This window comes from Lepidochelys olivacea (assembly GCF_965140295.1).
Source record: "Lepidochelys olivacea isolate rLepOli2 genome assembly, chromosome: 6".
In the NCBI taxonomy this organism is placed as follows: domain Eukaryota; kingdom Metazoa; phylum Chordata; order Testudines; family Cheloniidae; genus Lepidochelys; species Lepidochelys olivacea.
Genome location: NC_140416.1, coordinates 96,420,691 through 96,445,310, shown reverse-complemented (window position 1 = coordinate 96,445,310; position 24,620 = coordinate 96,420,691). Strand labels below are relative to the sequence as shown.

The window sequence follows — 24,620 nt, the reverse complement described above, 5'->3', positions numbered from 1 at the left end:
TAGTATCTTTACCCTGATGAATGGTAATGAAGACTAAAGAGTTTGTGTGTGAGAGGGGGCTGGGAGTTGGGGCATGGGATGGGGGCAGGGCTTTGGGAGGGAGTTTGGATGTGGGAGGGGGCTTGGCAAGGAGTTGGGGCGCAGGAGGGGATTTGGGGTGCCAGATCCGGGCAGCGCTCACCTTGGGCAGCTCCCCAGAAGCAGCAACATGTCCCTGCTGCTCTTAGGTGGAGGTGCGGCCAGGCAGCTCTGCACACGGGCACCACCCCAGCAGCTCCCATTGGCCACGGTTCCCAGCCAATGGGAGCTGCGGAGGCAGCGCTCGGGGTGGGGGCAGCACACGGAGCCCCCATGGCCATCCCTTCACCTAGGAGCAGCAGGGACATGTTGCAGTTTCCGGGGAGCCAAGCGGAGCCAGGTAGGGAGCCTACCGGCCCCACCCCAACTGGGCTTTTAATGGGGATATCAGAAATGCCAGGTTCTAGAGCTTTATAGTTGGTAAAGTGACGGATAATACAGCTTTTACTGTATTGGTAATGGGGGCTTCAGTCTAGCAGACAAAGATATAAAAAGTTGAAGCTAGACAAATTTAGAATGGAAATAAAGCACAGTTTTTTAGTAGTGAAGGGAATTCATCACAATCCTTGCTAAATTGTTCCAGAGGTTGATTTTCTGTCACTGGCAATTTTTAAATCAAGATTGGATGTTTTTTTCTATAACGTGTACTCTAGTTTAAACAGGACTTAATTCAGGAATGTCCTATAGTCTGTATTATACAGGAGGTTAAATTAGATGATCATAGAATCATGATCTGGTCTCAGAATTTCATAGATTCTATCTTAACAAAATGACACCAGTATTCTAAGAGCTTACTGCATGCATCCGATGAAGTGAGCTGTAGCTCACAAAAGTTTATGCTCAAATAAATTTGCTAGTCTCTAAGGTGCCACAAGTACTCCTTTTCTTTTTGCGGATACAGACTAACATGGCTGGTACTCTGAAAAGAGCCTAGAGTTGCTACAGGTTCTACACAAAGATATGGAGTAGAGGGTCTAATAGATACTTTCCTTCTCTAAAATTATGTGGTTCTGTTGGCTCTTAAATGATGTGTGGTTCTTTCTACTGCTCTTCCTGGCTGCTCCAATGGCTATAGGTTCTGTTGCGTATTTAACAATCCTGCAAAAGTGAGGAAATGCCAGTTGTTTGTAATAGCTTGATCTCAGCACAACTATGATTTGCATCATGAGAAAGTATGATATGTGTCCTTAAATTCCAGTGCATGTATTTAATTCTTTTGTTTTAGGATAGTCTGGGTTATCCACAGATACAGATTTTGTATTTCTCTTTCACATCAAATCCATTCAGTGCTGTGAGAGCTAATTAGGATCACAGACTTTAAAAAATAGGGGGTGGGTGGGCGGGGGGCAGGGATCTGAAGATACTTTATTGAAGTACCAAAAAGAACCAATGGCTTGTCTATCTGATATGACAGAAATCACCCCATCCTCTGTGGAAGAGAAGAGCCTTCATGAAGGATCCGCTGGACTGTAAAGCACAGAAAAGCCTGAGGGGAATGTCCATGGTTTCAAGGATGTTCTGTCACACAGTAACTTGTGCAGCTTTTGTATCCACATGCGCTAATCTGTCAATACCTTTTTGGTGTTGAAGTGCCCAGTACCAAATACCCCATTACAGGTTCAGTATGACAGCTACCTTTTAGAGAGTGGCTATTACCTGCCCAGGCTTTGGTTATTCAGTCCAAAACTGCATTAGCTTTCTTTGCTGCCATATCAAATGGCACACGTGCTATCTATGTCTGTGCAGTCATAGCATATATCTGTCTGCAATCGCCACATGATCTCTCTTGGCATGACAGTTTTCAGGTTTTTTCCTTCCTGGTTGACTTTTGTTTTGTTACTTCCTTTCTACAATCTAATTTCTGTAGATCCCTTTGTATTATTTCTCTGTCTGCACTTAAGTTTGCAGATCTAAACAGTTTAGTCTTATCTGTGACATACCTTGGCTGGCTGAAGGATACCGCTAAGCAAATAATTTTATTAAGAGGATGTTGAGGTAAAAAGAAAATGGTACAGAATTTAAGCATAGAAGTTTCTGGTTATCAGGGAATAAGGTACAGATTATCAAGGGGTGTGAAATTCGGTTTAGGAACAGGTGGCGTAAGGAATACATAATCTGCAGTCTCCCCGATTGGGGGTAAAAAGTTAACGGATCAAAGAACAGACATTGAGATATGGGGTTGTGTTGTTCATATAATGGCTATATTCAGGTGTGAAGTATGAGTAGATACGATGATGAGGATGGATTTACCCTCATTTGGTGAGATTTTTTATAGAATGGATTGATCACAAGGAGGTAAGACTTTCAGCAAATTGCCCTGTTGTTTGGACAGCCGTTAGCATCAGGTTATAGTCACCAAAAGTTAGATTTTGTGTTGCCATTGCTCTTGCAGCTGGATAATTGATTATTCAAGATCCTTTCTGTGGAAGACACCAAAACCTAACTAAGCATTGACCTAACACGTTTAAATAACTTTGGCTTCTGATGTATTACCTCACACCAATTCCATCCAGTTGAGCAATTTACTGAACTATGGCTTTTTAATGTGGGACGTGAATGGGTTGCAGTGTTTCCCAGTTGTACACAATCTACCATCTACTTGCCTACTTTTCCCTGCAGGAAGAACAAATTAGGAAGCAATCTCACATAATCACTTCACCTTTTGTATACAAAATAAGGTGCGACTGAATAGAATTGTTTGAATAAAATACCCTATTGAAAAATATTGAAATCAAGACACGTCCACCACTTTACATGAATAAAGATTAGCTATTGAGGAGACAATCATTATGTTGTTGTGCATTTGGCTTAAATCTCATAAATAGATCTTTTGTTCCAGACTGATCTGTAAATGGAAAAAAGCATCCTATGCTATTTTAGTTTATGAATCATCGTCTGTTGCTAAATCTCCACAACAGAACGTAGCTGGATGTGTTTTGACAGTAGTTCTTATTTACTTTATTCACACCACTTTTAGCTTGTTTGCCACCACTATTTTCCACATTGTGGCTGACAAGTCAAGGAGCCAGCAGAAAATAGCTGGGTGAAATATGATACCAATACTGCTCAGAGTGTAGGAGGTTTTAAAATGTCTCCAGTCTCCAATATGAGAACCATTGTATTATTCAATTTTAGTGTACCCCAGCACTGTGGCATCATCTGAGCACACTTGAAAACACGTACAGTGACATTCTGGCCTCCAGGCACATACTTTCATTTAACGTTTTTGTAAACAGAAAAATCAAGTCACACCTTAGAGTAGGCAAAGGCTTGACTGATGATTTGAAGATTAAGCTCTGACTACCTGAAGAAGCAAATTCCATAGTCTGGGACCCCCCTCCCCCTCTTCCATTGGAATGTCCAGCCTAAAGTCCTCATGAGAGCACAATTTAGGGCCTGTTTGTAGAAGCACCTAATCAGTCAAGGTAATGTATAGGAAGAGATGTTCTATCCTAGGTAATCAGGTCCCTCATCATCATACTAGCTCTTACATAGTGCGGTTCCTCAATAGATATCGGAGTGCTTTACAAAGGAGATCAGTATCATTATTCCCATTGTACAGCTGTAGATCTTTTCTGGGTACAGTCAATGCCTAGAATGGCACGTGGAAAGTGTCGCTCCAGGGGTGGTTTATTTACACCCCTAAGCAACATAAGTTCTGCTGTCATAAGCTGTAGTATGCACATAGCCTTAGAGCCCAAACCTAGTTTGTCTGTGAAGTCCAACATGGTGGTAAGGAATGATGTCCCTGTCTCACATGCTGGTTTGTTTTATTTATTTGCTTTTCTGAATCAGTCATTCAAGCAATAACTAAATGAACAGAAATAAATTTAGTATGCAGCATAGGTGCCAAGACATAAGCTGAGTTATGCACCCACACCATCTATGAATGACTGTAGGTTGTTTGCGTAAAGGAGCTGGAATGTATTTCCATATAGATGGTCTTAATTTGGTTTATTACTAGAACAATCTGTTTAATACCAAAAAAAAAAAAAAAATATCCAGGTTGCACTGCAGGCCCATTTCCTGCTGTATTATGCATAGTGAGTTATTTTGTGGAGCTGAAGGAGGTGTTCCTTTTACAAAAATATTTGACTGTTGAATTTAACTTGCCTCCTTCTCCAACGTGAAAAGGGCCACATTTTTTTTAACTCTCTAAATCTGATATTGATATAGACAAAGCATTCTTTCTGTGAGGACAATTTAGATTTTCATAAAGCCTTTGACAAGGTCCGTCACCAAAGGCTCTTATCAAAGCAAGTTGTCGTGGGGTAAGAGGGAAGGTTCTCTCATGGATCAGTAACTGGTTAAAAGATAGAAAACAAAGGAAAGGAATAAATGGTAAGTTTTCAGAATGGAGAGAGGTAAATAGTGGTGTGCCCCAGGGGTCTGTACTGGGACAAGTCCTAGTCAACGTATTTATAAATGTTCCGGAAAAAATGAATAAACAGTGAGGTGGCAAAATTTGCAGATAATACAAAACTACTCAAGATGGTTAAGTAGACAGCAAAGAGTTACAAAGGGATCTCACAAAATTGGGTGACTGGGCAACAAAATGGCAGATGAAATTCAGTGTTGATAAATGCAAAGTAATGCACATGAGAAAACATAATCCCAACAATACATATAAAATGATGCGGTCTAAATTAGCTGTTCCCACTCAAGAAAGAGATCTTGGAGTCATCCTGGATAGTTCTCTGAAAACATCCAGTCAATGTGTTGCGGCAGTCACTAGCAATGTTAGGAATCATTAGGAAAAGGACAGATAAGACCCAAAATATCATATTGCCTCTATATAAAGCTATGGTATGCCCACATCTTGAATACTGCGTGCAGCTCTGGTTGCCCAGTCTCAAAAAAGATATATTGGAATAGGAAAAGATACAGAAAAGGGCAACAAAAATTATTAGGGTTATGGAACAGCTTCCATATGAGGAGAGAGTAATCAGACTGGGACTTTTCAGCTTGGTAAAGAGACAACTAAGGAAGGATATGATAGAGGTCTATACAATCATGATTGGTGTGGAGAAAGTAAATAAGGAAGTGTTATTTACTCCTCATAACACAAGAACTAGGGATCACCCAATGAAATTAATAGGCAGCAGGTTTAAAACAAAGTATTTCTTCACACAATGCACAGTCAACTTGTGGAACTCATTGCCAGAGGATTTTGTGAAGGCCAAGACTATAACAGGGTTCAAAAAAGAACTAGATAAGTTCATGGAGGATAGATCCATCAATGGCTGGGCAGGGATGCAAAACCATGCTGTGAAGTGTCCCTAGCCTCTGTTTGCCAGAAGCTGGGAATGGGTGACAGGGGATGAATCACTTGATGATTACCTGTTCTGTTCGTTCCCTCTGAAACACCTGGCATTTGTCACTGTTGGAAGACAGGATACTGGGCTAGAGCAATCTGTTTAATGCAAAAAAAAAAAAATCCAGTTCGTATGTTTGTTAATGGATCATTACAAGATTTATATTTGCTGTAGTCCTTTGTATGTTTATTACGATAGAAAATCTCCCTGTGAGAGTTTCTGTCAATAGCATAACTGACTTACCAGTGTTGACTTCTATTCAGCAACTCCTGGATAGATAGAGCCCTGCAAATCTGCGGGTATACACAGACCATTTTTGCAGATCGGATGTGGATACACCTTTTTGTATCTGCGCAGGGCTCTATGGATAGGGTCACATCAATCATCATACAAGTGAGCCCTACTTATTTTTAATTTGCTTTCTTGTTGTCCTGTACAGTGCTATCTACATGACAGTTCCACCAACCTGCAAAGTAACCTGTGACTTTCCTGCAGTGTAGAGTTTACTATATGGGTTATAGCAAACCTGGAAACTTCCAGTGTCCAGAAGAAAAATTGACATGCCCTGTTTTCTCCTGTTCTTAATTGGGATACTCTCTCAGATTCTAAAACTCCCACTTACACATCCATAACGTGTTTCATTCAGAAGAATCCAAAAACAATTAAACTGATATTCCAACTATATACAGAGTTCACTTCAGCCACCTGTAAAATGCAGCCAGCACGGGTGGAATGTAGCTGGTGTTTAGAAGGAGAACTACCCAACAGTTAAGGACAGGACGTGAATAATACCATATCCAGTTGAAACCACTAGAGGAATTCACATAGGCAACATTTATTTACCTCTATTGGAATTTGCCCAAGAGCTTGAGCAAACATCTGTATGCTTGCACACACACACAAAAAAGGCACCTTGAGATCTTTAATGGCCTTCAATGGTTTGGACTTCAGTTTTGTCTCTTCTAGAAGATGACCCCCTGCAAATTGGGACCCACTAACACCATACTGGTGAAATCATTTCATTACTGTCTTGCAGAGAGGAGATCCAGCCACTGTAGACTCCCTCCTGCTCCGTCTGTAATCAGTAACAAAACTTCTATTGATTTTCAATGAGAATGGAATCAGACCTTAAAATGGCCATCCCTTTTTCTGGCAACACCCCACATGGTCTGTCTATGGCCTAGTCAAATTTAATTGTTTGTTCTTTTTTAAAAAAATCTTTACACTGTAGCTGTGGATTTATAAATCTTAAGTGTTTTCAAATCTAGTTAAGGTCAGAAAAACAAAATATTTCAGTGCGAGAAGGATGAAGCAACAAAACACATCCCAGTAGTCTGTGCTACAGGCTAGAGATTCAGCATGAAACAACTTGAAAAGTGCCAGTTACTAGAAAATCTGGATGAACTTTTGGGTAATTTAAAAATCTTTGTGGGGCATTGATTTTTAGTAGCATTTTTATCACTGTGATTATGAGTTTAGCATTTTTACAGATGTCTAAACTCCCCTTTTAAAAAAAAATACACTAGGCAAAATGGGCATTTTTGTTTTATTAATGCTTCAGTGGTAGAGAGGGTTGTGTTTAGAGGCCTTCTGATACACAATCTCTATATATACATTATTTGTATTTGTCTTGGTTTTTTAACTGAATAGGCTAGACCCAGGCACACAATACTATTTTTCTGGCATTTATAAACACTGAATGACTGACAGAGGTGTTATCATTTACTTCTTGAACATGTGCTCTGTAATGTCCAGCCCTCTCCTGGACAGTTCAGTGAAATAATATGGTTCATTTGCTCCTTATAGAGAGAAAACACACCAGTTTGCCGCATCACCTGGACCTGACATTCACTTTAATACAAACCACAGTACTGTTGGCTTAGATTACTAGTAAAACAAGTTTATTAACGGAAGAGGATGGGATTTTAAGTGAGTTCAAGTATAAGAGATAGTTAGGAATGGTTAAAAGCAAATAAAAGTGAAAATTCATATCTAAAAGTCTCAATCTAGAAAGATTTTGTTCGAGACTTTGTTCAAGATAGCCTTTCTCACCCACAGTCTTCTGCAAAATGGTGACCCTCTCCTTGGTCAGGATCTCTTCCAAAGGTGCTGGTGCCTTGATCATTTTAGGTGAAAGAGATCACCTGGGGTTTTCTGCCCCTTTCTTTTATAGTACATTGAACCTCTGAAATGGATTCTTCTGGAAGTTACCTCTCAAAATAAAGTTCATTCAAGCTGTGAGGAAGGTGATATGTAGACTGCTAGTGAAGGAGGCTCCATGTTCTTCCCCACCACACACACATTTTTGTTCACTTTTGTTTGATGAAATGCAAATTGTTGTGTTCCCTGCCATCTCCTCCCCCTGCTGTCTTGAAGATCCTGTTTACTACTTGTACGTAAATGGAGGTAAACACACATGTCTTTGTTTAGGAGAGACTTGTTTAACGACTTTTGCCTAGGCAGGGCTGTCTGGTTTTGAACATGTGTTAATAACGTCATACAAGGGAATTAATAACTTTACTTTTACGCTGCTATATACATTTCACCATGAAATTATTGACCAGCGAATTACTGGTTTTCAAATTATACCTCACAAGGCATATTGTGTACAAATATTATAATAATACTGTGTTGGGTGTGAATATAGAGGTGCTTTGGCTCACACCCAGTATTACACTATTTGTTTTGTTAGCAAATGTATGAATTCATAGCAGCAATACAAAGAATTAGGTCTTGGAAGTGCCTCAGAAGTACATATGCAATGGAAATGGATTAGATATTATTTTAATTCCACTCGTTATATTCATCTGCTAACATCAAGTATAGGGAAGTCTTCACATCTCGTGTATTTGAGCTATTGCCTCAAGGTAACAATTATTTGTTTACTTTTGGATACACAATAACTGATCTTTTTGAAGATACTAAAACATTCCATCTGTTTCACTCATTTTCATTTCTGCTGGTATCCTTACCAATTGTCTCCTTGACCTGCTATCTTTCTCTTTTATTTTCTTAAGCAGGACTGGTTGGAAAACTTTAAAAATTTCAAAATATTAATGAAGAACAGAAAATATTTTCTGTAGTAAAAGTTATCCATTTTCTGACCAGCCCTATCCCTAATGCTTTCCATTCTGAGAGCCTTGGTGTACTCCCTCCTTTCTTCCCATTTCTCTAATATTTTTTCTTTCTTGCACCTTTCTATGGACCACCCTCTCTTTCTTTTCCTTCTTTCCATTTTTTGTGGTTATTCGGATACTGATGGGATCTCCTTATAGTAGTTTCAATTCCCCCTATAATCCTAGAATTCTCGGCATTTTTTTTATATACTTTGCAAAAGAATTGGAATTTTGAGTAAGTCATTGGGTCTTTACTCCAAATTGTAGCCCATTTGTTTCAAAACAAACACCAGAGTCTGCTCAATGCACTCAAGGGGCAAATCAGCAGTTTTTAGGGAGATGTTGCTGCTCTTTTCTGTGGAGTTGTTGCTTTTTTATTTAATTCAAAACAAACTATGCCAAGATTTAATAATAGGAAGGTCCATTAAAAACCTTGTTTACCTACGGTCTAGTTAATAAATATACTGTTTCATTTCCCACCTATTTTGTCCAGTGTTTGTTTCCTTGGAGCAAGAATTTATTGCTGAATTTATGCTGAAGATCATTGCAATCTTTATTGAGCCACATTGCTCAGACTATTAGCTGCCTAGTAAAATCACCTAACTTTAATTTTATGCTAATTTATGATAATTTTGATCATATTTACATGTAAATTTAGCTTAAAAGTGAAGAATTTGTCATTTAAAATGTATCCCGTGCTTCCTTTTTAATGAATGATTCTAAGGAATTGGTTATAAATTCACCTTACAACTACTTTGTATGGATGATTTCTTCTTTTAAGCGTTTGGCATCCTCTAACAACAACCCCTGCAGTGGCAAACCATCTCAAAGTAAATGCAGCTGGCTTGTTGCACAATCATGAATGACACTGCATTTAGTTATTAATAATTGAAGGAGCTTTGTCTCTTCCTGCTGGGTCCTGTATATAATTCATGGATCATAAACCTACTCTAAAATCTAGGACAAATTAAATTTTATTGAGCAAGAGAGGTTGGTGAGAGACTTTATTTGCCAATAACTAGACCTTGTATTTACATGTTTTCCCCAAAATATTCGAACTAGAAAATTTAGAATGACTAATTAGCCATCTTCCAGCACTGTGTTGTTGCTGGTTCTTGGAACTCTATTTCCTACTTCAACAGAATAAGATAGGTCTTAGACAAACAGAAGTTTGCTTTCATCTCTAGCCATTGTTTGTTCTGTTAAACAGATGGAAACTGTGACTTTATGCACAGCTCGTTTCTTTTCTGTATTATAAAAGTTTGTCCCATACTCTTGGGAAATGGATAAGATTGTCCTGTTTTCTGTAAAGAAACAAGTTCCAGAAGGCAGGTCCAAGTTCCATTCAGGTCCAACCTGAACCACTTCCCCATAATTTACTTTAAATGGAGAGGGGATCAGTAAATTTGATTTGGCAGGGTGCTATTCCTCTGAACATTCCTTTTGAGAAACCTTTACATTCAGGATACTCGTAGGAAGTCACTTATCCAACATTGGCTTGAAAGACTGGCAACGTTGAATTATGCGAAGGTGACAAGACTTGATTTTAAAAGCAGTTCATCAAGTGATACTGAAAACAATCTAGTATTTCTCTCGTTAGTAGTTAGGAGCCTGTAGAATGAGTCCCGAGCATCTTCCTCTCCCATTTTGCTTAGTGGGAGTTGAGGGCACTGTGCAGGATTAGGCCCTGCTTTAACATACTTGCTGCATGGGGGACACATTCTTTTCCCATGTAAATCAACAGCAGAACTGCCATTGACTTCACTGGAGTGAAAATGGACTGTAGTGGTTATACGTTTTTCATACTGCAGTAGCACCCAAAGGCCTCAATCAGAATTGGGGTCCCACTGTGCTAAGTACGGTACAGATATATAGGAAAGGAAGACATTATCCCAAATGATGCCTTGTAGCGGAAAAGCATTCTTATTACCATTCTTAAAATATTTTGTGGATCACTTATGTAAATAGATATTAAGATTGACAGTACTGAGGATGCCCCTCTTCTTTTGATATAGTCAGAATAAATGTTGATTCTCTTTCTTAATGTGTTTATGGTCCAAAAAGTGACTGTGAAATGTTACCTGGCTGTTGTACACCACTGCTCACTGTGTCACGGTGCCTAGTCAGAAGCCACAGCAGCTTAACTTATTGACAGAACAAGGTGTTCTCTACGGTCAGAATCACATAGCTGGGGAAAACAAACACACATCTGTCTCCAAACCTGCTAGCAAGTTTCTGATTCCAGTCTTCAGTAGTACTGACATATAAAGGAAAGGAGGAGTTAAATTTCCAGGTCACCGAACTGCCATTTCTATCTCTTTGAAAACTAGTGATGTGATTTTGTTTGTAAACATAAATTAGATAGTTTTATTGATGAAGAATAAATATGAACCGTCGGAATGTCAATTTTTGTGACTGTACCGCTCACTCCTGTCAGTCTGTTTTGAATTGTTGAGTTTTATCTATGAGGCCCAATACAAAGATGATTCACTTTGATAGGAAAGCTCCCACTAATTGAGTTAATGGGGCTTTGGATCAGGCCTAGAATGATCGTTACTTTGGTAGCCATATTGAGTCCATTTAGTCCACGATTGTTGCATTTCACATTAGAGCAGCATTATGTGTACGTGGTTTCTAAGGATATTTCATATTGTTTTAACAGAAATGGACTAGCAAACTGCCGGATGAGGACAGAAAGTGAACAGTCGTGTGGCTCTCCCGTGGTTAGTGGCGACCCAAAGGAGGATCACAACTATAGCAGTGCCAAAGCTTCCAACCACAGGAGCACTTCACCTGCTAGTGACTCTGTTTCCTCTTCATCTGCTGATGACCATTATGAATTTGCTACTAAAGGCAGCCAAGACAGCAGCGAAGGGAGTGAAGTTAGCTTCCAGAGCCACGAGAGCCATAGTGAAACAGAAGAGGAGGACAAAAAGCAAAACCGAAAGGAGACCAAGGACTCTTTAGCTGACAGTGGGTATGCATCCCAGCACAAGAAAAGGCAACATTTACTGAAGGTCAAAAAAGTACCAAGTGACACACTGCCTCTTAAAAAGAGACGTACAGAAAAGCCCCCAGAGAGTGACGATGAGGAGATGAAAGAAGCAGCTGGATCACTCCTGCATTTAGCAGGAATTCGGTCCTGTTTGAATAACATCACCAATCGGACGGCAAAGGGGCAGAAAGAGCAAAAAGAAACCACAAAAAATTAGAACAAATCATTGATTTGTTTGAACTTACAAAATTTTGTTTCAGCACGTCAGGTGAATTCTAATGATTTGTGGCAATATCAGCATTTTTTGTTTTGTTTTGTTTTTTTTGGTTTTTTTTTTCTTTTTTTGGACCCTTAAGATTTTTATTTTTAAAGGAGATTGAAGCCATAGAACTCATACTGACACTCAGCTAATTTACAAAAGCTTTTCATTACCTGAAGACACAAAGTAAAAAAAGCCAAAATCACCATTGCTTTCTCCAGCTTGTCAGAAATGCATGGTTGAATACGCAGTGACATCAACATTATTGTGATGGGAGTACAATTCGGCCCTCGGAAATCCCTCTTATACCTAGAAGAGATGTGCATAATTCAGTAATCATTCAGGCCTGGCCCTTAGGTTAAAAAGTATGGCCTTACAATTGGGTTTATAAATGAAAGTGAATAAGGAGATTTGGAGGATGGAGGAGGCATGGAGTCCTCAACACCAAACCAAGAACCGGTGGCAGTTGGATACAGTTGTGCCATAGAAGTCTTTGGATAGCCACTGAAAGCAATTGCGCATACAGTAATGCATTATTAGTGCTCCCTGTACTATATGTGGCTCATAATGTGAAGACTGATAACTTTAAGTTATGGAAAATTTGAACTGTGTATGCAACGGGTTTCAGTGAAATAATGAGAAGAAATGGTGGGGGGGGAGAGGGAATCGTTAATGGTATTGTTAATCATTGAATTCTGTCTTCTATATTAAATTAAAAGAATGTTCAAAAAGCCATAAGCCTGAAGATTGGCACTGCGTGCAAATAATAATAATAATAATATGGAAAACAAGCTATGTCTTCTAAACTGCCTGAGTGAAAAGCAATCAAGTCTAAGAAATTACAGTAGATATTAAGGAAGTAAGTAAATCAGAATATTTTTCTGTGGATCAAAAATACTTGATCTAACGGGGGGAAAAAATGCTACAAAACCTGCCATTAGTATTATGTGTATTTAAAAAAAAAAAAGGCATATTGATGGACAAGAAAATAGAGTACAACCAAGAGCTCCTATACTGCCCTCAAAATTGAGTATGCAGTTATTGTCAGTCAGGATTCGTCTGTGCAAAAACAACATCAGATTTCCAGATTCAACCAGCGTAGCCAGCAGAAAATTCTGATCCACGTTGCATGGATTTGGGGGAGGGGAAATGAAAAACTACTACTTTTTTTTTTTTTTAATTCAAAGATAACAAAGTTCTTGTAAGGTAAATAATGTATTTAGCATGAAGCATGAATTATTTTCATATAAATATAGAAAATAGAGAAAAAGGCTATGCCTCTAATTTTTAAGCCCTTAGGCTTAGAGTCTGTTTTATTTTTATTTTTTTTTGTTTTGTTTTTGTTTGTTTTGGTTTTTTGAAGCAGGTGTTTAAGGTTTAACCTTCTTCAGGGACAAACACTGACTGTTGGGGAACTTACTCTGCAATATTAAAAATATCTTCACACTCTGGTAGGGCTTGGATGGTTGAATTATATACTGCCTTGTCTGCACATTCAGCCCCCGCTCCCTACTTCTGTTTAAAAAAAAAAAAAATGTCCTTTCTCTGCCTGTACATGTGTAACATGATGCAATAATCTGAGGGCAAATTTAGTAGTGAGTGTGTATGATAGAATCAAGAGAATAATAGGAGCTTAATTGAGGAAAATAATTCGGATTTGGTTCAGGGATAGGTATGTCAGTGAATAGCTTTGCTAATTTGCCATGAAAAGAAATGAAGTTAGTAAAGGGCCTTATGGATGGTGATCAGAGATATAGCACAGGATTAGAGGAAGCGATTCAGGTACAGTTGTGCTACTCTCATGAAAATGTTGATAATTCGATTGGAATTCCCTGGAAGTGGGGGGGGGGAAGCTGTGAATAAAATACAATCTCTCCCACCCCAATTTGTGAATTTGGCATTAAAATCATCTACACGAAAAAGATCCTAGAGGCAAAAGGAACATTACAGGGACTGAAAATCCCTATCATTTCATAAAATTATCTTGTCGTCTTTAAAAACTTGAGGCCACCAAATTTATCCCTGGTATAACTGTTTCAATCCACAGAGTTACATGAGGAAGGAATATAGCCCATGATCAGGAAACTATAGAGGGATGTGATTGCCCACCCAATGGAGTAAAAGAAAAATTGCACCATGAGGCATTTGGGTTTTTCATTTGGTTTAGGAAGTGGAAGGATTGTGCAGTGGATTACTATGGTCTGCCAATATTGCTATGCTCAATGGGTGTTCTGTTGTATAGAAAATATAATACAGCACAAGGGTGCAGCACCAAAATTTATTTCTTTTTTTCTGATTTGCCTAAGTGTGTATCAGGACCCCAGACCCTGACTATATTGTGAATTGAATAGTAGTCCATGGGCTGGATGTTAGAGTCTGGGAGAACATCAAGCAGCATAGACTGAGACGGTGGGAAGCAAAGATGGTTTAACCCTTGCACTCAGCTGAGCCATGTCCACTGTGTGCAGGGTTGGTCCCCAGGTGTAAATTAGAACCCTACCAACTGCATTGGTTGCCAGCAGCCCTGAGAAGCAAAAACCCATAACTTAGGGATCAGTGCAGCCTAGAGGTGCATCAGCCATATTGCTTCCTTCATGACTGCACTGGGGTCATTCTCCTGTTGGCAGATATGCCAGCTCTGTGGCCAGAATCCACTGATAGTGCTACACAACTGCACTAGAAAATCTGGCCTCTTGTGTTTCATGGACTTCTGGGAAGAGTGACTGCAAATGAAAATGCATCAACTTGCCCCAAAAACCGTTGTAATACACACTTGTGCATATGTTGTTCCATCCCACCAGCCTGATTAATATTAAATACAATTAAGAGTAAAATTTAGTGGCATCAAGTAAATTCGAAGCAATGGCTTACTCCCCACCGTCACCAGAAAAAATGACATGGTCACCTACCAGTGGGCAAAAACTGCTCTCAGTCACAAAACTAATTCCACAGTAACTTCACTGACTAGAATAGTTACTCCAGACTTACACCAGTGGAACTGAGATAAGTATCTGTTCCATAAGTACTATTTTCTAATTTGGCTACTTGATTAAATATGTAATTATCACTAGTGTTATCCACCCAAGAAAACAATCTTGTACATAAATACCTAATTAGGCAGGTTGTCTTTAAAATATATTATTTCTGTAAGACTTCAATAACTCCTTTATGGACTTGCTGGTATATTTAAATATTGGCAGGTGCAATTTGTAGCTTCTAGGCTGGCCTACTGGGAAGATGTCAATAGGCTGTGTTTTATAAAATACTTTCAAGGCCCACCAAAAGAGAAGAACCAGAAATTTGGTTTTGTACTAATGCCCCCTGTAGACTATTCAAGAAGGGCATGAAGTATATAAGTGATAAAACAACCTATTGTTTTAAGTTTAAAAAGTATTTTGTACAGAATTCCTATACATATAACTGGTGACATTCAGTACATAACTACAGATTGGTATGTTTAAAAAAAATAAATACTTACAAGCCACCTTTTAAAACATGTGATTTGTGCCTGATTGAGCACAGTAGCTTCTTCGGAATTGGTCTTGGTTCCATCAGTTAAATATTCATTTATCTAAATAGGTGTGTTCTTTGTACATTGGATTGGAAGGACTGTTTAAGGTCCGTCCAGTTTATTATGTAACCAAACATTATAGAGCCAATACAATGCATGTTCGTAAATACGCTCAAGAATTAAATAACTAAATAAATAAAAATACATTGCCAACACCTCTGTGCAATTGTCACTATTCTTAAAATCCTGCCAAAACTAACTGGTAATTGGATCATATTATGGACTTTATCATTTGCCAGACTTTTTTTCTGACATAGCCATTTTTGAGGAAGAGCTCCGAAAATCTCTAAACATCTATTTTTTCCCCATTCTAGTATTTTAAAAATCTTTCAAAGTTAATGTTCTTCAAAGCTGGTATGAAAAAAGATACCAGGGCAGCAGACTATCAATGGCAACTTACAGACCTGAGAGGATTTTTAAGGGTGGTTTATAATTAACAAACATTCTTACATTTTACAATATTCATTTTGGAGGGAGAAACATTTGTAAGCCAGAGCTAATGCCACAAATAGATTCTGTTAAAGTCTGCAGGTGTAAAGGAATCAACCATTCATTGCTTATATGCTGCAAAATATTTGATGTTCTTTTGTAAAATCATTTTGATGAAGTTTTGCCTTTTAAAAATGCTAAGCACAGGTCTTGAGCAGCTTTGCTATTTCATCAAATGTATCTTCCTAAAAACGGAGCTTGATTGTGATCTCACAAGTGTTGAAACCAGAAGTAACTCCAGGGCATCACTGGAGTTAAAATCAGGGTTGGTGAGATGAGATACACACCCCTTTAGCTCTAGAAAATGAGCCTATGAGTTCAATTCTCATCATCCATGGGTTACATACTTGTGGGTAATTTAACTGACATCCTTGGAGTTGCTTCTGATTTACACTAGTGTGGGAGAAGAAAATCCCTAAACACACACACTGGTCTTCTACATTTGACTGAATTACTGCCTCACTTTGAAAACTATGGACCAAATTCCCTACTTATTTGGACTCAATAGAGCTATAATGGAGTTATGTCAATTTTCATAAGCATTTGGTCCTAAATCATCCACCAAATGGTGCCATGGGTAAAATTTCTAAAAACACCTAAGTCAAGAGTGACCTTTTGACTTTAATTGAGAGAGAGGCTCCTAAGTCACTAAGGGCCAAATTTGTAAAGGTCTTTAGGTTCCTAAGGGTGCATATAGGCACCTGCCTAGTGGGATTTTCAAGTATGCCTCGATGTTTTACTACCTTTGAAATCAGTGGGAGTTAGTTGTTTCGGGCTTTTGAAAATTCCACTGGGCAGGTACCTGGGCATCTGCATCTTTAGGTACCTCCATACCTTTACAAATCTGGCCCTCTGTGGCTCTGAAAAATGTACCCCCATGAGCTCTAGGTTCATAATAAAAGTGTGGAAAATACGTTCACAATTTCAGATACAAATGCAATTCACCTCATTAAGCAAGTGAATCAAGTTATTTCAGTTGGGTCACAGCTGCCCAGGATAGATTTATTTTATTTTGAAAAGGTTGCTTTTAAAAAATATCCATCTATCTATCTTCTTGACTTTGCCAGCAAAAGAGCATTTGAACTGTACATCCTCTAGATTGTAACAGAGTATCAGTGTTGACAGTCTGACCAGTTAAGTCTTTAGTGTTGTTCTTCACAGCCCTCCAGTAATATATCAAACACTGTTATGCACATAATGCAGCACTGTGATCTAATTTAAATAATACTTTTTTATTATTTATACTACTCTCTGTAATATACATCAACATTTTGCTATATAACCTAAGTGATAACCCTCTTCTTAGTTATCTGCCAAACTTTGAACTTCTGTTTGGTTTATATTGCAGTTAACACAGTTACAAAGTTGTAATTATGTCTTTTTCCTTTGAATCAGAATGTGTAAATCAAGCTATATACATCTTGTGTGTTTCTATTTTGAGATGGAGTTTGAGGATTTACACATAACAGTTAGTGTTCTGTATAAATCTGCATACCTTTGTGAAATCATCTGTTAATCCCCTTTTCTTTAGGAAGTATTAATTGACAGTGGTTTATTAGGGTTTTTTGTTTTTACTTTATTTCTAATACTGGTTATTCTTGAATTAAGCACAGACTTGTCAGCTGGGTTGCTTTATCATTGATAGTGTATATGACCTTATAATTCTTCCACAGTTCAGCAAACAAGTACTAGCTTCACTGACCAAAAAAAGAAAAAAGAAAAAAAAATTCTCAACCTGATGTGTCTATGGTGCTGTATTTTGCTGGTGTACATTTAAAATCAGAAATGAGTTAACGAAGGTCACTTCTGAGTTGTTGTGCTAAACGAGTAGCCTTTCCTCTTTTCTGTTAGCATTGAAACAAAGAGTATTTATCTGAAAATATATAATTGTTTTTTTCTACTGTATCACATTTGCAATGAGTATAGCATGGGATTTCTATTCCTTTTGTAAAGAGGGTGAAATTGGCCCAGAACCTGAGCCAAAGCCTATTTGAAATTAATGGGAGTGTTTTTTCAATTATCTTCAGTGGGCTTCGGATCAGACCACCAGCACTGAAGACCCACCACTTAAGCCCAACATTACGGATTTAAGTGATGCAAAAGGCCTTGAGCTGGCATTCAACGGAGGGTGGATTTCACCGAAAGCTGATATTCCATATTGGATGTTCAGATGCTAATATGGATAATATATCATAGCTAGAAATTGGACTCCATCCTTCCATTACTGTGGCCTGAAATCCCAATACCTATTTTTGTTTCTAGTTTATATAAGACTGAAATTTAGTGCATTTTTAAGTTAATTGAACATTGTACATTTCCTGAGTATGTGTCTGGGACAACAATTAAAAGTAATACCTGCATTTAATAACCAATTCCATGCCTGCATCATTCACACTCACTACTTAAAACTGCCATCAGTAAAATGTTGGGGGAATGACTTGTGTGTGTATGAAAAAGCATTATAAACTTGTACATTTTTTTATACTCTGATTCTGTAATATTTCTGAAATATTTTGTTTTACAGAAAAAAGTGATAAAGCAATCAAAAGACCAAGAGGTTTAATATCAATGCTTAAGGGTCACATGACCTTAACTGGCCAATAAGTTAATTTAGTACCATAATAAGAAACCAATTTTTTTTTTTTTTTTTTGCTGTACTTGGCGTATGAAACTGCCAATTTCATGATATTGAAATAAGAACTGTGATGGGGGAATAAACAGTGGTGTTAAGTTGTATTTGTGTTTACCTAAATGAGCAGTCCGAAGGCAAGTGCAATCAGCCGATCTTTAGGAAATATGAAAGTGTTGATTTAGAAACATACTTGCATTTTACATTTTCTTGATGTGTAATCATATTGCCAAAGACAAACTATTTCATCAATTATTATTGTAAATAACACTTTCCCAAAACCTACCATAAAGTTTCTGTGATGTATTGTCTTCCAGTTGCAATAAAAATTACTGAGTTGCATCAATTGAATAATTGTAGTTTTGTGTATACTTGCTTGAAAATACATTTAAATATTAAGTAACAGTTAATATTTTTAAAACACTAACTGCTGTATGATTTCTATTTATTTTTATTCAATTTGAATACGTTTTATACCCACGGTATGATCCCTCTTGTGCATTCACTTCACTAGGTGCCAATGGATTGCTCATGTGCAATTGAATAAATAGGATATAGGAAGTAGGATTTCACTAGGAGGGTGGTGAAGCACTGGAATGGGTACCTAGGGAGGTGGTGGAATCTCCATCATTAGAGGTTTTTAAGGCCTGGCTTGACAAAACCCTGGCTGGGATGATTTAGTTGGTGTTCGTCCTGCTTTGAGCAGGGGGTTGGACTAGATGACCTCCTGAGGTCTCTTCCAATGCTAATCTTCTATGATATAGAATTTTTCATCTTGCTAAAAAGACTGTGTGCCTGATTCTCTTCTCATATCAGTTTTACATGGATATAACTTACTTCATTGGAATTACTCCTGTTGTACATCCAGCATAAACCAGAGAAGAATCCAGACACGCATATCAGATGATATTGTGTTATCAAGAATATTTCCTTCTAAGTGGTGCATTTGCAGTCTTTGAGCCGGAGTCTGAGCTCAGTTACATCAGTGCAAATCCCAAGTCAATTCATTGACCCATCTTGCTGTTTCAAGGACTCCTACTGTAAGCAAATGCAGATAAACCACTCAAGCAAAGATGTTCAAAAACTGGTACCTAAACTAGATGGCCAAATCCATAGATAGGCAGGTACTATGTGGCCTTATTTTCAAAAGCACTGAGCTTCCAATGGCTCCCATTGAGTTCAGTGGGAATAGGTGCTCCTATTTGGTGTGAACTCTTGGTAATCAGGGCTTAATTTGGAGTTAGAAATCTGGCCCAGGCACTCATTTTGAAAATCTTGGCCTCAGTCTTTTGTTTAGCAACTAAACAATGAAGGGTAAACAGAGCCTATTACAGCCAATCCAAATGGTAAAATCCTATTCATAAAATTATTACTGGAGCATTCTCCATTTTGAAAATGCCATATTTCTACAAGCAGACCTAAATATATGTATAGATTGAGCTTCTAAAAGATAAAAAGCACCCCATTCTTCAGCAAGCCCATCATCTGTTCCACAGCCAGTTTTCAAAGACAATGTTCAAACTGGAGGGGTGAGCTTCCCCGCTGTTCAGTGAGGACATATGGCTACTTACACCATGGCCCCCAGCTGTCCTGAACCCTTTATATAAACATCCTTTTTCATAATGAACCTTTCATAACGTATGTTCTTAGTGGTTGGTATTAGATACCACTGTGATAGGCATCTGGATCTGATGGATGTGGACAGGTATTGCAGGGGAAACAAACTTCCTGGGTATACACAAAAAGCATGAAAATGCCCCAGGCTAATAACTGTCTGGGCAATTGATACTTTAATGTACTGCCTGAAAATGCTTCATTTTGTAACCTATCAGTATTCAGGACTATTGCAATAGAATGGAGAAGGGAAAAACCCACAGACAAGGAGACGAGATGAAAGGAGCTCAGTGAGAAGGAAAAAACACTTAACTGTGCTCTGGTCTTTCTTCCTCTAATGGATCCCCCCTCCCATGCACTGTATACGAAGCAATTATTCAGCAGCATGTTGTGCAGATGGATAGGTAGTGACATGCATGCAGGAGAAGGGAGACCAGCAGATTTTTCAGTTCTTGAAAGGAAACCTGTGTCACTGCTTGCTTGCATTCCTCCCTGCAAGAGAGAGAGAACTCTTGGGGAGTTGTCTCTGGACAAGAAATACTAAGTGTGTCTGGCACTGGCCCACACATGTTTCAGTCTCTGCTAGCCATCAAAAGGGGGAGAGGATGGTTTTGAGGTTTGCCTCAGAAGGGAAGTGGATTCCCTATAGGAAGAAAGTCAGGATCAGGCTAGTTTAGGCACTGGATTGAAGATGTGTTCAGTTCCCAGCTCGGCTGCGCACTTCCCGTGCAACCTTGAGCAAGTGATTTAAGCTCTCTGTCTCATCTGTAAATGGGAACCATGCCTCCCTATTTCACCGTGGTACTGAGGGTAAACTCATTAATATTTGTGAAGCACTCAGATTCTGTGATGGTGACCATACAAGTTCATAGCTAGATAGCAGACGTCATGCTTTGGGGATGAAGGAGAGGAAAAGCAAGGATACACTTGCACTTTCATTTAAAAAAAACAACACAATTATATTAGCTGCTCACTTGGTTACAGGCCAGACTTTTCCCAAGAGTGAACAAGTCACATTGAGAACCAACATTTTAGATAGACTTGGTCCGTGAGTTCTCAATTTTTAATGTCATAAAGGGTCTTCCCTGACACATGCAAGTCTTATATTGTGGAATTAACTTTTCAGTAAAACTGAAGCTGGTAGCATTTTCCAGGAGAGTCTTACCCCATTATTTTGTATAGAGACTAAGCTTAATACACTTTTTGCCAGACACAGGTAACTAGTGTTTGTCTTTGTTATTTAGCATTTAACCCTTACGGTATCTCAATGCTTTATAAAGTTCAATATCTTTTTATAGACAAAGTTGTGGCTGTAATAAGGGGCAGCCAGAACCAGGAGACTGGGGAGAGATTCTGGATCCTTTTTTGGGGGGGGGTAACAAAATAGCAGATAAGAGCTGTGGTAAAAGAATAAAAAATAAAAAAGGTGGTGCCTCTCTGGAGCAACAGCAGGGGTGAGGTGCACAAAAAAGCAATGTTAGAAACACTGAGTCTTAAGGTGACTCTGTGTAATCAGACTGTCACTTTAATAAAGGTACATGAAAACTCTGAGCACAAAAGAAACAGTTACACCTCATGTAAAAATTAATATAGCTAATATAATGTTATAGAAGTTAAATTATAGAAGGATTGTGCATTTTTCCCAGGACATGTACAATGTATATTGTAGAAGTGGTAAAAGAAATGCAAATAAAACATGCTACTTATTTAAAATCCGATTAGGGCTCTGAAAAGGAGCCACCATAGGTTGTATTTTCTTTTTCAGATCACTGTATGTTTTGGAAGCAGGAGTTGAAAGTAAAACATAATCAAAACTCTGGCGTAAGTTGATTGTGTCCCTTTTAACACGGAGTCTCTGAGCTACTGATAGGTTTGGATCCAAAAGCAAGTCAAAAAGCATCTGTGTTAATGCAAATTACCCGCTGATAGAGGAAGGAGAGAACTGCCCATAAATGGCTGCACAAAGGAGCTGCAGATAATGGACATACCTGGTCAGCAAACAAACTACCTGAAACCAAAAGGCTCAAATTATGACCCTCCGGAAAGGAAAGGTGGAAAAAGGAGTCAATCCTAAGAATAAGAGGAACAGGTTAACCCTAAGTAGAAAAAAAATACTTTTGTGTGTGTGTGTGTGTGTGTATGTGTACGCACAGTGCTGGAATCTGAAGACAAATACAAAAGAGGTCTGCTTATATGCCTGACACCCCTACTTTTTAATTCACCAAAACCCCAAGGATATAATTTATGGTATAACAAATACTTTTAATAGATTTGATGCTAACATTATTATTAATGTTAAACACTGGGATAAATTTAATGTTAATAAGTACCCCTGTAATAATGTATAGTGTGTATGATTTTTTGGGAAAAAACCTTTAAGGTCATATGGGGTGATTCTTCTTAGCTATTACATGTGAATAAACGTAAAGCTTAGCACAGCAGAAAAAATTACAAACCTGGTCTGCTATATGGAAAGGGAAACTGAGGTACACCACCTCATAAATTTAATGACTGAACAGTGGGATAATTCCCCCTAAACCCTTAAAGGGTAAAAGCCATTGAAACCTGGCCTGCCTATAAAACAAAAACACAAGGAAGTATGGGGGTGATTCCTCTATTTTGCCTGCAACCAGCAAAGGTATTTGGTAAAGGAGGGGATATTTTAAGCAATAATCTGCCACCCCGAAAGGGGTAAAAAATGTTCTGTTTGTCTTTCAGAAAATCAGGAAAAGCTGGCGCCAGCTAAAGAGCAACCCAGAATACCATGGGTCTACTGTCACGACGAAGATTGTGTTTTATGGTGTTGGTTTGTCTTGTTGCTAGCATTTTTGTGCATTGTGTTAAAAAAAAAAGGGGGGGGGGGAGGAGGAATACTGTGTTAGGCAGAAAAGGATTAATAAGCATTTAAACTATTTACAGATACACACCTTGCAGAAGGGCAGCAGTCAAGGAATGCCAGTCTGTTAACGGGGAAACATCCACAGGTGGTAAAGGCACATTTAAAGGCAAAATATGCATGGGACACAAAGTTTATCTATTGGTGGGAATGAAAGAATGGACATAAAAAAATTTGAAGCACAAAGTGAAATTACCAAGGGGAAAAAACGGTATGTGAAAACACTGGTTACTGGGGGGAAAAAACTCAGTAATAATTGGCAAGTCTTAATCAACTTCCAGCATGTAAGCCCAGCTAAATGCACCTGGGTCTTGTATAAAATTGGATGTAAGGAAAGGAAGACCATTGCAACACCTTCCCTAATTACTATGAGGCAGTACAGTAAAGGCCCAGTGAAGATATAGCTGCCCTAACACTCTCTCAATGTGAACTACTGAAGGTTATTGGATTTGCCTGGCAGCCAGGAGGGGTGGGTAGCCTAAAGAAAAGGCTCCCAAGGAGTGTATTAAACTGCTTTGGGTAAAATTGGATTAGGAGTTGGAATACTGGATGCTACTAACAGAGGTAATGGCAAACAAATTAAGTTACGTTACAGTTGAAATACAAGAATTTGGAAAGCCCATCAGTGCATCCTTATCAAAATTAGAAATGGGGCAACAATTATTTTCTGAAATACTGCCAGTGTGGCAACAGCAAGGTAAAAAGGATTTGTTATTGTTTGCAGAGACTATGGAATCAGTACAAGAAAATATGTCCTTAGCATTAGCCTATACACAGGCCCAGGAAATAAGTCAACAACTGTCATTCAAATAATCCAGGAAGGCATGCAAGGAAATTTGCCTTTGGAAATCAAAAAGTTGTGGGAAAATGTTACAGAAAGGGAGAGACAATTAATGGCGTGGTGGAAATTGGTAAATTTTACCCTAAATAAAGATCAAATGGTTCTAACAAGCATATGTATTAACTGTACACCCCAGGCTAACTATTGAGATATATCCAGTGGTACCTGTGGGAATCCAGTTAACAAAAATTTTGGTTATGTATTACACTGATCATCATTCCTGGGCATAAAAGAAAACCAACAATGGAAAACCATTGACATGTTTCATACACCTGTAACCTTAGGCATGAATATGACAATGATAAGAAAATTGTTAATCCATCCTACGTTACATTTACGTTTGCAAGATATTGCAAAGACAGGAGAACAAATATGTATTGAAGTAGAACATGATAATGCAGTAATCACTCATGTACTGAAAATTATTGCAGATGCAGGACATCACTCCTGGTGGGAAACACTATTAGGGTGGTCATCTGCAACTGGTACGCTAAATACAATAGTTCACCCCATTGTGGTGATCATTGGAATCCAATTGGCTTTATTGGTGAGCACAATAGCTTTGGCTTGCTGGATGCAGAGAACTGTTCAAAAAATACAGGAAGCTGGCATGCAAAGTCAAATAAGTCCCTTGTTAATTATACCCAGGAGGCAAGCCCAAGCTTAGCAGGTCTGAGTACTGGGCTCCTGGAATAGTAATGATGGCTTTGGTAAAAGCGTCATTAAGGAGGGGACTGTAAGGATAAGGCCTTTGTCTGCAGCCATATTGTAAGGCCTAAAGCCTAAGGCCTTTGTCTGCAGCCAAATTAAAAGAGCA

General features: G+C 38.5%; 1 protein-coding gene across 5 annotated transcripts in view; it reads left to right on the top strand.

Annotated features, from left to right (window-relative positions):
- FOXN3 (forkhead box N3) overlaps positions 1-13,051 on the top strand; it is a 306,146-nt gene extending 293,095 nt beyond the window's left edge. For 3 of the 5 annotated variants that reach the window (XM_084630518.1, XM_084630517.1, XM_084630514.1), the window contains one exon: positions 11,172-13,050. In XM_084630518.1, the coding sequence (XP_084486644.1) occupies positions 11,172-11,721 (550 nt within the window). In that variant the 3' untranslated portion in view covers positions 11,722-13,050. Of the gene's footprint in view, positions 1-11,171 lie in introns of all 5 variants that reach the window. The other 2 variants (XM_084630515.1, XM_084630516.1) reach the window with 1 other exon arrangement.
- The last annotated feature ends 11,569 nt before the right edge of the window (positions 13,052-24,620 follow it).